Consider the following 14,809-nt stretch of genomic DNA (forward strand, 5'->3'; position numbering starts at 1 on the left):
AGATTTTAATATATTCTATACGTTCCCACTGATCCTTGTGAAAGTTCGTCCTGGAAAGTACTGCCACCTTACTTATTTCTGCCGCCAAGCAGTAATGTTAGCATTACTGCGTTCCGGTTTAGAAGGGTAAGGGTGTTGGTGAAATGACAGGCACATGGGACTTGTCAACTTATGTCTCAGGGTGACGGGCGCAGTGGCAGTGCCCCTCAGATCTTTGCGATTTTAAAGGTCTGAGTGCCACTGCAACTGTTATGGACAGGCGTGTAGCGCGCAACAGGCGCGCAAAAAAATACTTTTGCCTGTAGTCTTACGGCCTTCAAAACAATATTATAATATAATAAAGTAATTATATGCCAAACAATTACACAAATTGCCTGGTCTCAAACTAGGGAATTCCCTGTACTATAAGTACCAGAGCAACGGAATTCTGGGATACAATTCCCAGAACGCCCAGACCTGAATCAATTTAGAAAAGTTCATTTCCCAAATTGGTCCTACTGGGACTCGAATCCGAGACCTTGGCATCCAGCTCCCACAGAGCAAACCGTTGAGCCACCGAGGTCGTCATCAAAACTGTATAGCAAAAAATTACGCCAATATGTTGTACATTAGCTATTCTGTGATACTAATATTGCTTATGAATACTCTTCTATAGTATTTATTTATAATATCATGATTTACTACCATGATATTCATATATTTTTTTAAGAAAATACTCCTCTACTTTGTTAAGAAAAAATATATTCGATGTGACTGAGAACGAACATTTAAAAAGACACTGTTTCGTGTCCAATCAGATCCAAGGAATTTTCCTTTGTATTGTTCGTTCTTTTTTTATGTGCAATGCAGTATATTTAATTTATTACTTCAGTATTTTCTTTCATATAAACGTCGTGTTTGATTACAATTAGATATCACATTATTAGTTCACGTTCAACTGATGAATTTAATATCTATAGTTTTAGAGAAAAGAGCACGTCAAACTTGACACTTACAATTTAAATTCAACTGTACCGCGCTTAAGATAAGACTGTACAATATTAAATAAAATTATATTAATATAATATTCGTCATGGACGTATCTAACAATCTCGCTATTCCACAAATCCCGCAATCGACGTACAAATAAAATCCAATAATGGCAATTTGTTTTACTACAAAACAAATTAAAATAACACGACCGGAAATTGCCTCAAATCTCCGGACAAACCAAAAATGAATGCGTATTTCATCCGAAAACTATTCGACTCTAATTTCCCGTATAACAAGAGAGATTATCCACAATTAGGCTATTTTACGTAACCCCACAGTGAGCTGAACGATGACAGCGGCGGGACAAAATTTTAATGAGCAAAATGAGGGAGCGTGCGGATAATAACCCGCCCACTGTATCATGTGAATGTCTCACGGATATAATTAACTGACGGTTCTGATGGAATTTTCATTGCGTGGAAGTTTAGTTTAGAAGATTTTAATACGAAACATTCTGTTTAAATTGTTTTGATATTTTTTTATAAAACAAAGAACAATTTATGTATTTATGAAACAATTAATTGCGACTTTTGATATTTTTTGTAACATTTGTGTAACTAAAACCACACTTGCGAGAGCAAACGTAACAATGCGCTCGCTTGACAGCGTTGCAAACGAATAAAACATCGAACAAAACACTACACAGATAGACATGTTACACAATATACGTGTGAAGCATTCTGCACGAACGACAGCAACAAAGACAGTAAAAGCGCAACATCATAAAGGCTGTAGCCATGCTTTTGTTCGCCGAAACGAGTGCAATGTTGTTTCAAAATGCAACCTAAACCTGTATCCCGATTGCATTCCGCTTTCAACCGCTGAATTTTCCATGAGTTTGCCGTATTCCCGACTCTCGTACGTTTGGTAGCGTAACTAGTGGGAATTGGTATCGCTTGTTGCGTGCAATATGCATGAGATTTCGTCCATTTATTTTTTCCTGCGGCCCCACTGTGCGGCGTAATTGAAAAATGTTGTCTGTGTTGTTCTGTATTGATTTTTAAGTGTAATTTTTATGTTTACAACTTGTTTTGGTACAAAATTGGTGTACCTGTACGACTACATATTATTTGTGTTTTGTATTGCTGGTGGCGAAAGGCAAAATTAGCGACAATAGAGTAGCGAATTACCAGCGAATGTGTCATAATTCTAAAAAAAGTATATTTTTCCAAAAATTGCGTCAATAAAATGTTGAGATGCTTACATTTCTTCACAACTTAAATTATATAGCACACAATGTGCGAAAACTCAACAGGCGCGGACAAATACGACTATACGAGTGATGGAACGCCTGCCCGTAATCCCAGGTGACGTCTGAGCCCAATTAGACGTCAAGCATTCGTCTTCTTACACGCCTCGTCCCCCTCGTCGCCGCCCCTCTCTCGAAAGGGAGGAATCCACGAAATATGAGTGAGAATTTGTATCGTTTAAACGGGGAGGAACGTGTGCTCCATTTTGAAACGTGACGACTTTTTGACGGTGAAAAATAGCATAAACAAGTCATGTCGTTTTTCTTTTCAAATTGCTCTTGGATTGGGAAATCTTTTCAATGTTATACCTTGATTATCATGTCTGTATTCTTCATATATGTATAGAAGTTTATGATATGTAATAAAAGTGGACACTAGACTGGTGGAATGTGAATTCATGCAAAATGCCGTGCTCGTTTACTAAGTCACAAGGAAAGTTATGTTTTGCCACCCTTTGTTTCTCTATTACAAAACAATACACTTAAAAGGCAATAAAAACACAAAAATACCCGATTCAAAGGGGACGAGTAAACTGTCATAAATAAAGCAGAATCACTTTGAGTGGCCAAACCCAAACCGGTGTCGAGAAGGGTTGCCCAAAGGGATAATATCATAAACGGATTACCCTCAGAAGCGCTTAAACCCTTCAATGTTAATTTGTTTGTTAATTTTTCTTCATGTTTATCTTTGATATAATTAAATTTTTCGCTTGAAATTAGAGTGAATGAGTTTTAATAATTTTACGACCTTCTTTTCTTTATTTACGATTTTTGCAAGAGTTTTTTAGTTTATACCAAAAACTGCGATGTCTAAAGATTTCTCACGGTTAATATCTCGTAATTCTCAAGAGCCTCAGTGTAAAACCAGTCTAGCAAAATTTTACTTGAACATGGCTTAAAAACCGATTTAATATTTTTTCTCCATCTGCACTGTAGGCACCACTGTGAATATGACGTGGTTTCTGTTACTACAGCCCAGTGCGCATGAATCATACGGGTTAACTCAATTACGACCCACGGAATCTTGTTAGGCCACCCTTTTCTGGCAGATACCGTGCGACGTAACCTAAAATATATACGTGAAATATTTGAGCAAGCCTAATCGGTTTTATTTGCTTGGGCTTTTTATTGTTTGTGAAGACTTAATTCGTAGAGACTGAATGTGAAACAAATCTTTGTTATATATCTGTACGGGTGAAGTATTTAAAAAAAAAATATTGTTCACAAAGAAGCGTTGGAAAATTGGAGTTTTGACTCATTGAAAGCTGTAAGTTCTGATTCAGTTTTCAAAGGTAAAACATTCATTAATGAGCATCGAATGTCAGCCTTATTTATAAACGACAATCAGTAATGTCAGCGTTACTGTGTTCCGGTTTTGAGAGCTAAGGTGCTGGTTAATTACAGGCACATGAGACTTGTTTACGGCCATAGTAGTCATGCCCTTCAGATCTTTGCAATTGAAAACTCTGATTGGCACTGCATCTGTTATGTACTGGCGTGTCGCTTACCACAAAAGAAAATACTGGTGCAACTCTTTGATAGACCGAGAATGACATAAGCTACAACTCAAGATGTTAAATGAGTTAGTCAAGAAAAGGAAAAAATTTAAGGGAGAAAGATTTTCTTTTGTTGTTGTTGTTTTTAAATTTTATCAATAATTACACAGAGAATGGAAAATAAATCATTCCAATCAGTCATTGAACCTTTTAACCAGCCCTCAGGCTGTCTTGGCTTGGTTATTAACACTGCCAAGAAAGCGTTTCATGTTGAAGCCAAAAAGAATAAGCGTGAAGCAATATTTGCTGCCAAAAAATAGCCTATTATTTTGAAATGAAAATAGTCACTATTGCACAATGCAAGTTAATAGCAAATTACAAGTAGAGCTCAACAAAACAAATGAAATTGCTGTTCACAATACGGACGTAAACGTTTCATGTCACAATACAAAATAAAACGCAACCTTGCCTTTAAACTCAAACAAAAGTCAGTAACAATTTTTAAACCATGCTTAAGTTACGTACAACCGCGCAATTGCCTCACAATTTGCGGTCACGAGAAGCAGCCATTACGTTTGTCGGCCGACCAATCGGAGCACGCTATTTAATACGGTTCCATTTTTGAAAACAAAAAATAGCGAAAGGTTACCAATTTGAATTTAGAATAGGGTAACAGGAACAGGGTTGCACATAGCTCAACTTACTACAATGTCGGGAACAAAGAGATTCTTTATTTATTAAATCACAAATATAATTATCTTTTTGTCGTGTTGCGGTCTAGTACATCTAAATGAAATCTAAACGTTTTTTTTATGACTATGAAAATGTGCTATTAAGTATTATTATCTTGATTATGATTTCGAATGGATATCATTGATTGGTACTGAACATTGTATCCTAGTTAGCAATACGATCTCATCTCATGGGCCATTTAATGCAAATCGATCTATTACAGAAAACACTGGGTATTACCAACTGTCGGCCAATCAGAGGAGCTCATATAAACGAGTGTAATTTATTGAGTTTCGAATTTTAAAATGGTAATAGGTCCGCCATCTTTGTAATTTTGAAAAGAGAGACGTGTAACTGCTACTTTGGAGCGATTGGTTATTACGGCTTCCTTTTTTTGAAAAGTTGCTTATGAGGAGGCTATTATACATAAGATATTCAAGATATCTTGCGGTCGATTCTGTATATGGTCAATCTGTTAAGCTGAGTTTCCACGAATGGTCATCAACATGTAATTTTAGATTTATTATGGACGGAAACTTTGATTGCTGTTTCAGTGTAATAGCTGGTACTTTGTGGTGATTGTACGAGCAATTTAACGAATGAATTTAATGAGATTTTTATTTATTCATGACTTTTTTGTAATGGCCGAACATTGTATTATTCAGAACGATAAGTTCGTGATTTCAATTACAAAGATAAGATGTTAATGCTATTACGCTCTTGAAGCTGTAAGTTGTTATTTGTAATTGCGTGATTGTTTTGTTGCTAAATTTGAATAGAAACGAACGCGTTTTTAGTGTTATTCATGTAATTACGAACGGAAATACAATTTTTATCACATAATAATCAAGTCAATGAAATTATATAACTTAAAAAACTTTTAAATTCAATGGGATTTAATACCTCCTCACATATCATCATCATATAAGTTACAAAAATCATACAAGCTCAAATACTAGATTTGTCCGATGCTATTCCATATTACGTGACGTATGGCTCCTTTGAGAAGTAATTTGGGCCTTAATTTTTTAAATTTAATTATATATTACCTCTGTAACAGAAATAAAGCAAGAAATATTATATTTCCAGCCTCCTTCCCCATCACAAGGCGAATCGGGCACCCATATCAAAACAGAACGCCACCAAAGCGCAAGAAACCCCGTACTTCATTCACAAGACTTCAAATTGCCGAGCTGGAAAAAAGATTTCACAAGCAGAAGTACTTAGCTTCAGCAGAACGAGCGAGTCTCGCGAAAACATTGAAAATGACAGACGCGCAAGTCAAGACATGGTTTCAAAATAGAAGGACTAAATGGAGGTGAGTTTTTGTCTACATTATCTCTCCATTGATACCGTTGGACTTGCATTTTGAAATGTTCTTTCGTTGTGACCATAAAGAATTGAATTAATTTGTGCTTTTTTCTGGAGAGAACACATGCTGTCATTTCAAAAACATACATTTACATTAAGGTCTTATGTTGGTATGTTCAATCTAAATAAAACATCGTTTGTAAAGCATTCCATAAAACTAGGCGTCAACTACGATTCTTGCATCTCATGTTCTCATTAAGATAAAGGTATAAAGTGACCAGCATAGTCTAATCCCTGAACACTTAGCACTTACTATGAATGCAGAGGTCTTTCTAAAATATTTATGGGTCACCTAGTTATGGCCTCGGACTGTAAAACTTAAGTACTTGAGGTACTAAAGATTATATAGGAATTTGTTTTAATTATTATTGGGTACAGTCGTAAAGAGTTATAGTGCCATTTTATTTCAGTATATCATGTAGTTCTAGTTTACAGTTAGATTTATTTAAGCGTAAGTGAAGTGGATACCGTGGCTGTATATCATGCACTTGGTATAATAAGGCTACGTTTGCAAAAATGACAACTTTTCAGCAGATAGTTACTGATTTTACAATAATATATATAATAAGAGAAGTACGGCAACTTCCGCCTGTTCGGCGCATTAATTTGTCCCTATTTACTGACCGAGAGATAGGGAGTTCCGGGGAGACTACGAGCTCCCCGGTAAGACCAGGGTACGGCGGGCGTCCAAGCCATGTCTTCCGTCAGTGATACGCGTTCAGTTCCCAGACACCTACGCGGCTGGACGGACCAGAGAATATTTAGCTCATACTCTACTAGCTCGCCAGACTAGTACTGGAGGTGTCGGTCACAGTATCGTACGACAATGTGCGGACGTTCCAACTTAAAGGGCAACTCACGTGTCCCGCGCGTCTTCGCGCCTTAGGCTCTCGTCTAAACCGCTATAAGACGCGGAGTAGTAGAGCAGACGATCATGTCCATCTATGCAGCTACTACAAGGCTCGGCGAGTCCATACCCAGAGCCCGGTCCACCAGAGATGCTCGTGAAGGCGTATCACTGGCGGAGGGCTTGGCCCGCCTTACCTTGGTCTTACCGGGGATGCCGTAGTCAGTAGATAGGGACAATCTTGGTGCTAATATAGTCATTATTAAAATTGTCTGAACGTTAATACTGAAAAACTTTGGTCAAAAACCAACCCCAAGGAAATGACTTTAAGGTGCGCTTTTGATAATTGTTTTCAGACACCAATGAAAATTGTACCTGAAGTTCATTGGTGTAAGGTTGATTTTTGTTAAGTGCAGAGACTTTTTGTTAGTTATGCTCATTGTTACGCACAGTGTGTTTTTTTTTTGTAACACCAAGTGACGGGGCGAACTAGCCGTAGGGCCTGGTACTAAGCGAAACGTCTGTTCATAACAGTTGCAGTGCCACGCAGAGCCTTAGGGATACTGTCACTGCGCCCATCACCCAGAGACGTAAGTTGACAAGACTCATGTGCCTGTAATTTCACCAGCACCCTTCAAAATCGGAACGCAGACAACGTCAAAGTCAAAGAATCATTTATTCCATAGATAAAATAAATTACACTTGACAACGTCACTTTTAAGCTACTGCACGTTCACTAAGCTAAGAAGAAGAACGAGCAAGAAACTCTAGGGATCTTGCTCTTTTCAAATAAACTTAAATGATATGGAATACACTTTGAGTCAAATTTGCGCGGAATCTAGAGCCATATCGGCTTTCCATACATCTTTATCTAACTGCCACCCGCGATTCACGTTGTCTTCATCCTTGCGTCTCTTGCTTCGCGAGTGTGGTCAAACTTATGGGGTCAACCTATAGTAGTTATCAAAATTAATATTCAGTGAATTCGGGCATCAGATCCGAACAGAACTATGATATCCATAAACATTTTTCAATGAAAACAAACATTATTCTATGTTACAATGTAATGATGTTTTGTACTTAGTACCTACTCGACTATTAACTTATCTTTTATTCATCGCTTAATGTCTCCACTCATAAAGCCTGATAAATAATTAAACAAGAGGACGAAACTAAATCGATCAATTAACATAAAACATGTAATGAATTGATTGGTTGATTCCATAAATCGCCACGTGTTTCGCAAAACCTTTTCAAAGGATTAATATGTATATTGGAATGACAGGTGTTCGCAATATATATATATATATTTTAATTTATTGAATTGTTACATTGAAACATTAAATTGTTTACTAAATTGATTAAATACAGGGAGTGTGTATATGCCGCTGTAGTCAACCTCTTATCTTTTCTTTTCTCTATTTCGTATTCTGTTTATAAAAACCGCTATGGACATGGACTGGACTATGGACTATGACACGGGGCGAAATTATACTGTATTGAGTATTAAAGGCGATAAAAAAGGAATTACGAACGAGACTATTAGAAACCCGAAGTGGAAGACTGAGGGCTTGCGGAGTCGAGGTTCGTAATTTCTTGTACCGCCCGTGAAATATACACTTGCACGTAAGTAGTATGATTGCATGGACGCTAACTTGACTATAATGCCCCAAATAAAACCCTCGGGCTTTACAGACATGGTGGGTAATAGTATATTAAGTATATTATCTTGTAATTATTAAATAATATTTCGCGATACAATACTTGAATATTAAATAATGTTGCACGATAAAAATCAAATACAAAAAATTGTTACGGAATTAGGTAGTGAACTAACACTAGTCCGAGAATGACCGATGTAATTTGTACCTAATAGAAGGTACAGATTATGCAGGTACAGGGTTTTCGACGTTTGTTTACCGGAGGCTTTAAATTCAGGGACCCGGGGTTTCTACAGCAAAAAGCAAAGAGGATTTTGTCTTTTATATTTTTAGATTGTGTGATAGCTACAAAACACACATTCGCCATCTTTCTGTATCGTAATTTGTCATTAACACAGTTACGTTAATTTAAACGATATTGGAACTATTTTTTCGAATCTATACCAAAAATATTTGTTTTTTTTTTCAAGCAAACCAAAGTTTTGGACTCTGTGGCATGTTGACCATGGGACCTGTAAAGAACCCGAAACGTTGGTTCGTTTGAAAAAAAATCGCACATGGAACAAAATATTGTCGTAACTCAAAAATTATGGAAATGATAAAACACAATTTGAAAATAAAAAAAGTACTGAATGTATCTTATAGCAAATAATAGGATTATTTTTATTTATACATATTTATAGTTAGTCATCCACTTATAAACGAGAATATAAATTTATTGGTTCATTCAGTAAGTTTTTGAACTTTCAAATCGTATTTTCTTAATTCCATCATTTTTGAGTTACGACAGTAGATGGTTTCATGTTTAAACTTAAGACCTCGATTTCAACGATATTGTGCGATATTCTTTTTATAAAACACCTAAATGAATGCACGTGACATTGATATTTAAATTTTTCACTATTATTTACAATATTATCAAACCAGTTTTACAATAGACCTTTATATTCAACACGATGTTTTTATTATCTTTTATAACGATTTATGGCACTGATAACATTTGTACTGCTTTATTTATAGCACCAAAATGGATTAGAAAGTTCAAATTCAAACCAAATTTATTGATTTAGTTGTGATACGTGAATCCATAAAGGTATTACAATAATGCGCTATGAATCACTGTTTGTTTGAATTTGTAACCATTCGGAAACCGCTAGTTCCGGATATGAATATACCATCTTGAGTAGTTCTATCCAATTTTTGTGGACCCTCACCTCTGTCCGCAATCATCTACATAATAATAATAATAATAATAATAATAATAATAACGCTCACAATCAACATAGCCCCGCACTAGGGAAACCCTGTGTCGCGGGTGCCATGGACACACACATAGACAACCACAAATTACACCCAAACTCACGAGAGAAAATAAATGTAGGCCATACAAGTATTTCTCCCGGCCCGGGAATCGAACCTGGGACCTCTGCGTGTCAATCATCTATTTCTGCCGCCAAGCAGCAATGTGAACATTACTGCGTTCCGGTTTCGAAGGGTAATGGTGTTGGTTAAATTACTGGCACATGAGATTACTTAGAACTTACGTCTCAGGGTATCAGGGGTCAGATCTTTGTAGCTCTGAGCTGCAACTGTTAGGGACAGGCGTGTCGCTTTCCACCAAGCACACGACTTGTTCGTCCAGTCGCTTAGTATTATAAAAAAAAGCGTGATTCGGCAAACATTCCCGACGCGCTACGGAAGAGCGATAACCCCAACAAAGTCCTGAAGATATTATTACGTGGGGTGCACTATAAATTTTCCGGAATGAATAAGAAAAAAATGCTATAAAATGGTCAGAAATGAATTTATTGTTTCTCAAAATATTATCCGTTAGCGTTAATGCACTTTTTCATTCGAATGAACCAATTTTGAAAACATTTATGCCACTCCTCCGTGACAATGTCTGAAAAATATTTTTCACATTCTTCGACAGCCTCTTCAGGTGATGAAAATCGTTGACCGCGTAACTGGTTCTTAATTTTTGGAAATAAATAAGAGTCACAAGGTGCCAGGTCGGGACTGTACGCGGGATTGCTCATAAGGTCAACGTTGTTCACCTTCAAAAATTAGTTTGTCTGTCTGGCCGTGTGAGAACTGGCATTATCGTGGTGCCAGATGATACGGCGTTTACGGGTATTTTTACGAAGTTTGTCAATAACTTCCGACATACAAATGGTCGTGTACCAATCACTATTCACGGTACAACGATTCTCCAAAGCAACAGTAGCCACGTGTCCAGTTTTATTAAAAAAAGAAGCAATCATCCGCTTAGAGGCACTTTGCACGCGCACCACTTTGGTCGGTTTCGACTCAACTCGAAAGACCCATACGCTCGATTGCTGTTTTGTTTTGGGATCGTAACTATAAATCCATATTTTGTCACCTGTTACTGTATTCCACAACAAATTTGACGCTCCTTCGTTGAATCTAGTAAGCATGGCATTGCACCAACGGACGCGATCCGTTTTTTGAGCGTCAGTCAAATTGTGTGAGATTCACCGAGAGCACGGCTTTTTCACACCCAAATGTTTGTGTAGTATTGATTGTATTTGACTCATACCTATGCCTAAAGATGCCCGAATCTCATGGTATGTCACATGCCTGTCTGTTTTGATCATACGGCGCACAGCATCGATGTTTTTATTGTTCACAGCAGTGGACGAGCGACCATCACGAAATTCGTCACTGAGATTCACACGACCGCGTTTGAATTCAGCAAACCAGCTATAAATGGCCGTCTTGCATGGTGCTTCATTACCAAAAGCAGTTTGAAGCCGAGCGAAGCTCCGCTTAGCTGTTCAAATACACTCAAAGTCGTAGAAAATCATACTACGAAAATTTTCACGAGTTAAGTCCATGGTGATATATATATGATAGACACCCAATTTCTAAAATGACGCCACAATGTAAAAACAAGTGACAGTCAGATGAAACAAACTGTATTCTACAGCCAAAGAGTTCCATTTTCAAATGTTCTAATTACTTTTTAAATATTGTTTATGTAAGTGGCCAGTTCCGGAAGCTTATGGAGCACGCTATGTATACGACTGTACGCGTAGAGCATTATTTTGTGATAAACATATAGAGAACAAAATTAAAGGTCCAAATTGAGGATTTTTTTATTGGACCAGTTTAATCAAGTTATTTGTCGTTGACGTCAAAATAAAAATGCCAGCTAAGGCAAAGCATAACAAACATACTATCCGAGTATACACGGCTGTCGGACCATCAGCCGGCCAGTTATACAAGACAAATGAGATATTATGTAGTGATATGAGAGTAGATGTGATGTTTAATTAAACTTGTTTATTAAATAAAAACCGATTTTTAAAACAGATGTACAACCTAAAGATCATCATTATGCGTTATCAGTGGGCACTAGAATACAAAAATTAGGATTCACAGCAGATTTCGTAAAACAATCTAATTTAAAAAAAATGTTAATGTTCGAAGACAATTTATAAAAAGATTTCTGTCAATAAATTGTTCAAATTAATTATATATCTCATTGACTTACAAATATATCTCTATAGATTAAAATGTAAAATCGCTCTTTAGATACTTTTTAACGGCTTTCTCTCAAACACGTCAATACACAAATGCAAACAGCCACAGACGCATAAAGCACAGAAACAGAATTCCGAATTCGAAAACTGCAAGACAATACCCTTGTTGGTGGCATCACAACCGATTACGTTCTAATGGACAAGCGGTGTTTGTGTTCGGCGCCGATAACGCGTGCTCGATACGCGCGGCGCCATGCCACTGCCTTTTATTGAATAAAAAAAGAAAACAAAAACCCAAAAAAGGAAATAATCCAAGAGATATTTTTACGTTTGTAGATATGCGTGCGTTATAAGAAGGTCCTATTTGTGTTTTCTACAGATTGCAATTTCCATTAGGTAACAAACACGTCTGAACGATTTTATTTATTCTTAAATAAACTAATAACTGTCTAAAATATTATTAATAGGTAACCTTACATCAATCGATCATTATACTTTTTTTCAGTAATATACCAAATTTAATCTTCCTCCCACTCCAATCTACCTTAAGTATATTTTGACATTTTAAAAACAGATAAGATTCATCTACTTCTAAACTTATGACTTCTCGCGGATAGCGTTTGAGCTGCTAACGACAATATTTTTAATGCTTTGCAGACAATTGTCTCAGTTTAGTTAGTTTTACTTAGTTTTCGCGACTGTGGAAACAAAACTATTCTTTCGAATCTACAATCCAGCATATTTGTTTCTATTTTCAAACAAACTAACGTTTTGGGCACTTTACATGTCCCGTGGTCACGGCTGACTCATTTCCTATATTTGAATAGTATTAATGAATTTTAGTAAGTACCACAGTTTTTTTGTAATAGATTGGCGCCATTCCGGAATTTCAAATCCGAACTTAGAAAAAAAAACTATTCTATTTTTCGGTCAATTTATCAGCGTCTCTTCGTATTAACCGGCCGTGTTAATGGTTTGTTATCTTATGCTGCTTGTTTTTGTTTTGCTGTGTATTATTAAAAGTCGGTTTATCGCTAACGAGCTCGGGCGCTAGCCACGCCGCTTTATTGACAGGATTTGTATGAGTTTGCTTGATTAATTTACCGGTAAAACGTTTTGACGGCTAGTGGGATTGTGTTTAAATTCAGAATTTTATTTTTTCTTAACCTTTTGGATTGGAACAGAATTTAAATTTTGCGTTTATATTTTCAAGTAATTTTATAATAGAACCTCATTTGTATAGCTTTCTTATTGGCAGTTAGCGTTGTAAATATGATTTTTTTTAAATTGCTAAATGTAATGAAAACAGAATTTTTAGAACAGACAAATTCCCTTCTACAGCTAATATTGAAAAACAACCTATATCAGATATTAAAAATTTATAATACTTACAATATGTTTTCACGCATTCCTGAAACCGCCCTTATTCTAAATTCAAAACACCAGCTTTTTAATGTTAAACTCGACTGTGGAATTCGGGATCGGCTACATTCAGCCTTTCGAATAAAATACTCGTTTAAGATAAAACACACGATTTATTTGAAGGCTCGAGATATTTCTATATTATGTGATGTTTTATTTTGAGTTGCTCTTTAAAATTCCATGTTGGACGACATCGCCGTAAAATTTCGAAAAAATTAGTATAAGATAGACAACGGCTGGCACATATATTTAAACAGTCATGTTAATTCTGTTTTAATAAACAAATCACACCATGGTTTTTTGGTCAAAGAGCTTCTACAATAATCAAATAGCTTCTATCAAATTTATTATACAATGAGTTAAATTATACAGATTAGGTACAGTAAAAGCTTAAATATTGAAAACTAAAACTAGGATTAAATTATATGAATAAAATTGGGTTCCCGCGGCAAGGTGCCCAAAATGCTGGCAGCTTTCCCCCATTGTACAGCTAATGCATTGGGGAAGGCTTTTTCTTTTTTAAATTTCGAAACATACCATAGAAAAGAAAAGAAAAGAAAAAATATATTCGATATTCTTATTGGAACAATTTAAAAAACCCTCCGTGTTCTCATTAGAAAATGTAATGTTTTCTTCTTCTTGTGGCAACTCTATTTACCCTAGATTAGGCGACAATTTTGCCAGTATTGACTAATGTCTTTTTACTTTTCCGCCGAAACGGAAAAACAATATCGTCTGTTAACCATAATTGTATGTGAGAAATATCACAGCTTGTATCGCTAGTAGATCACAATCGTACGTGGGGGCAACACGACCCCGAGTATAACTTGACATACACGAACACGTTTTGTTATAATCTAAATTTCAACATATTTATATTGCTTGTAAATCACAAAACGTAGGTGGAGACACGTCTTCGAGTATAACCCATTTTAATGATAAACTCGACTGTAATTTTAACATTCAGCCCTTTACGCATTAGACACTGCTTTTTGCGTCACGAAGTTCATTCGTTCGTTCAGCCAGCGACCCATATGTGTATTGAGAGAATCTATTCACTGCACCATTTAGTATACTTAGTTTTTTTTATAACTATCAAGGGACGGGACGAATAACTCGTGCGTCTGGTGGTAAGCAAAAGGCCTATTCATGACACTTGCCGTGCCACATTGTGCTTTAAATCGTAAAAATCTAAGGGGCACTGCCACTGCTCCATCATCCTAAGACATAAGTTGACAAGTATACGCGATTTTGATCCAAAATAATAGTTTCATTTTTAATACTTATTTTATGATACTAAGTGTCGGGGCGAACAAGTCGTGCACATAGCATTTGCAGAGCCAATCCGAAACTTCAAAACTGGAACGCAGTAATACTAACATTACTGCTTGGCGGCAGAAATAGGTAGCAGTACTTACCTGGACGAACTCTTTCCCAGGGAGCTGTACTGCTACTAACAAACTCCTTCACAAGGAGCACAAAAGTTTGTACCT

The 14,809-nt window shown here is 36.4% G+C and overlaps 1 protein-coding gene across 1 annotated transcript in view; it reads left to right on the forward strand.

Annotated features, from left to right (window-relative positions):
• LOC113232543 (T-cell leukemia homeobox protein 3-like) overlaps positions 1 to 14,809 on the forward strand; it is a 71,235-nt gene that overhangs the window by 25,436 nt on the left and 30,990 nt on the right. The window contains exon 2 of the mRNA XM_026467308.1: positions 5,599 to 5,827. Coding sequence (XP_026323093.1) covers positions 5,599 to 5,827 — 229 coding nt within the window. The remainder of the gene's footprint in view (positions 1 to 5,598; positions 5,828 to 14,809) is intronic.

The sequence above is a fragment of the Hyposmocoma kahamanoa genome, unplaced genomic scaffold, assembly GCF_003589595.1.
Source record: "Hyposmocoma kahamanoa isolate Upper Pololo Valley unplaced genomic scaffold, ASM358959v1 76, whole genome shotgun sequence".
Classification (NCBI taxonomy): domain Eukaryota; kingdom Metazoa; phylum Arthropoda; class Insecta; order Lepidoptera; family Cosmopterigidae; genus Hyposmocoma; species Hyposmocoma kahamanoa.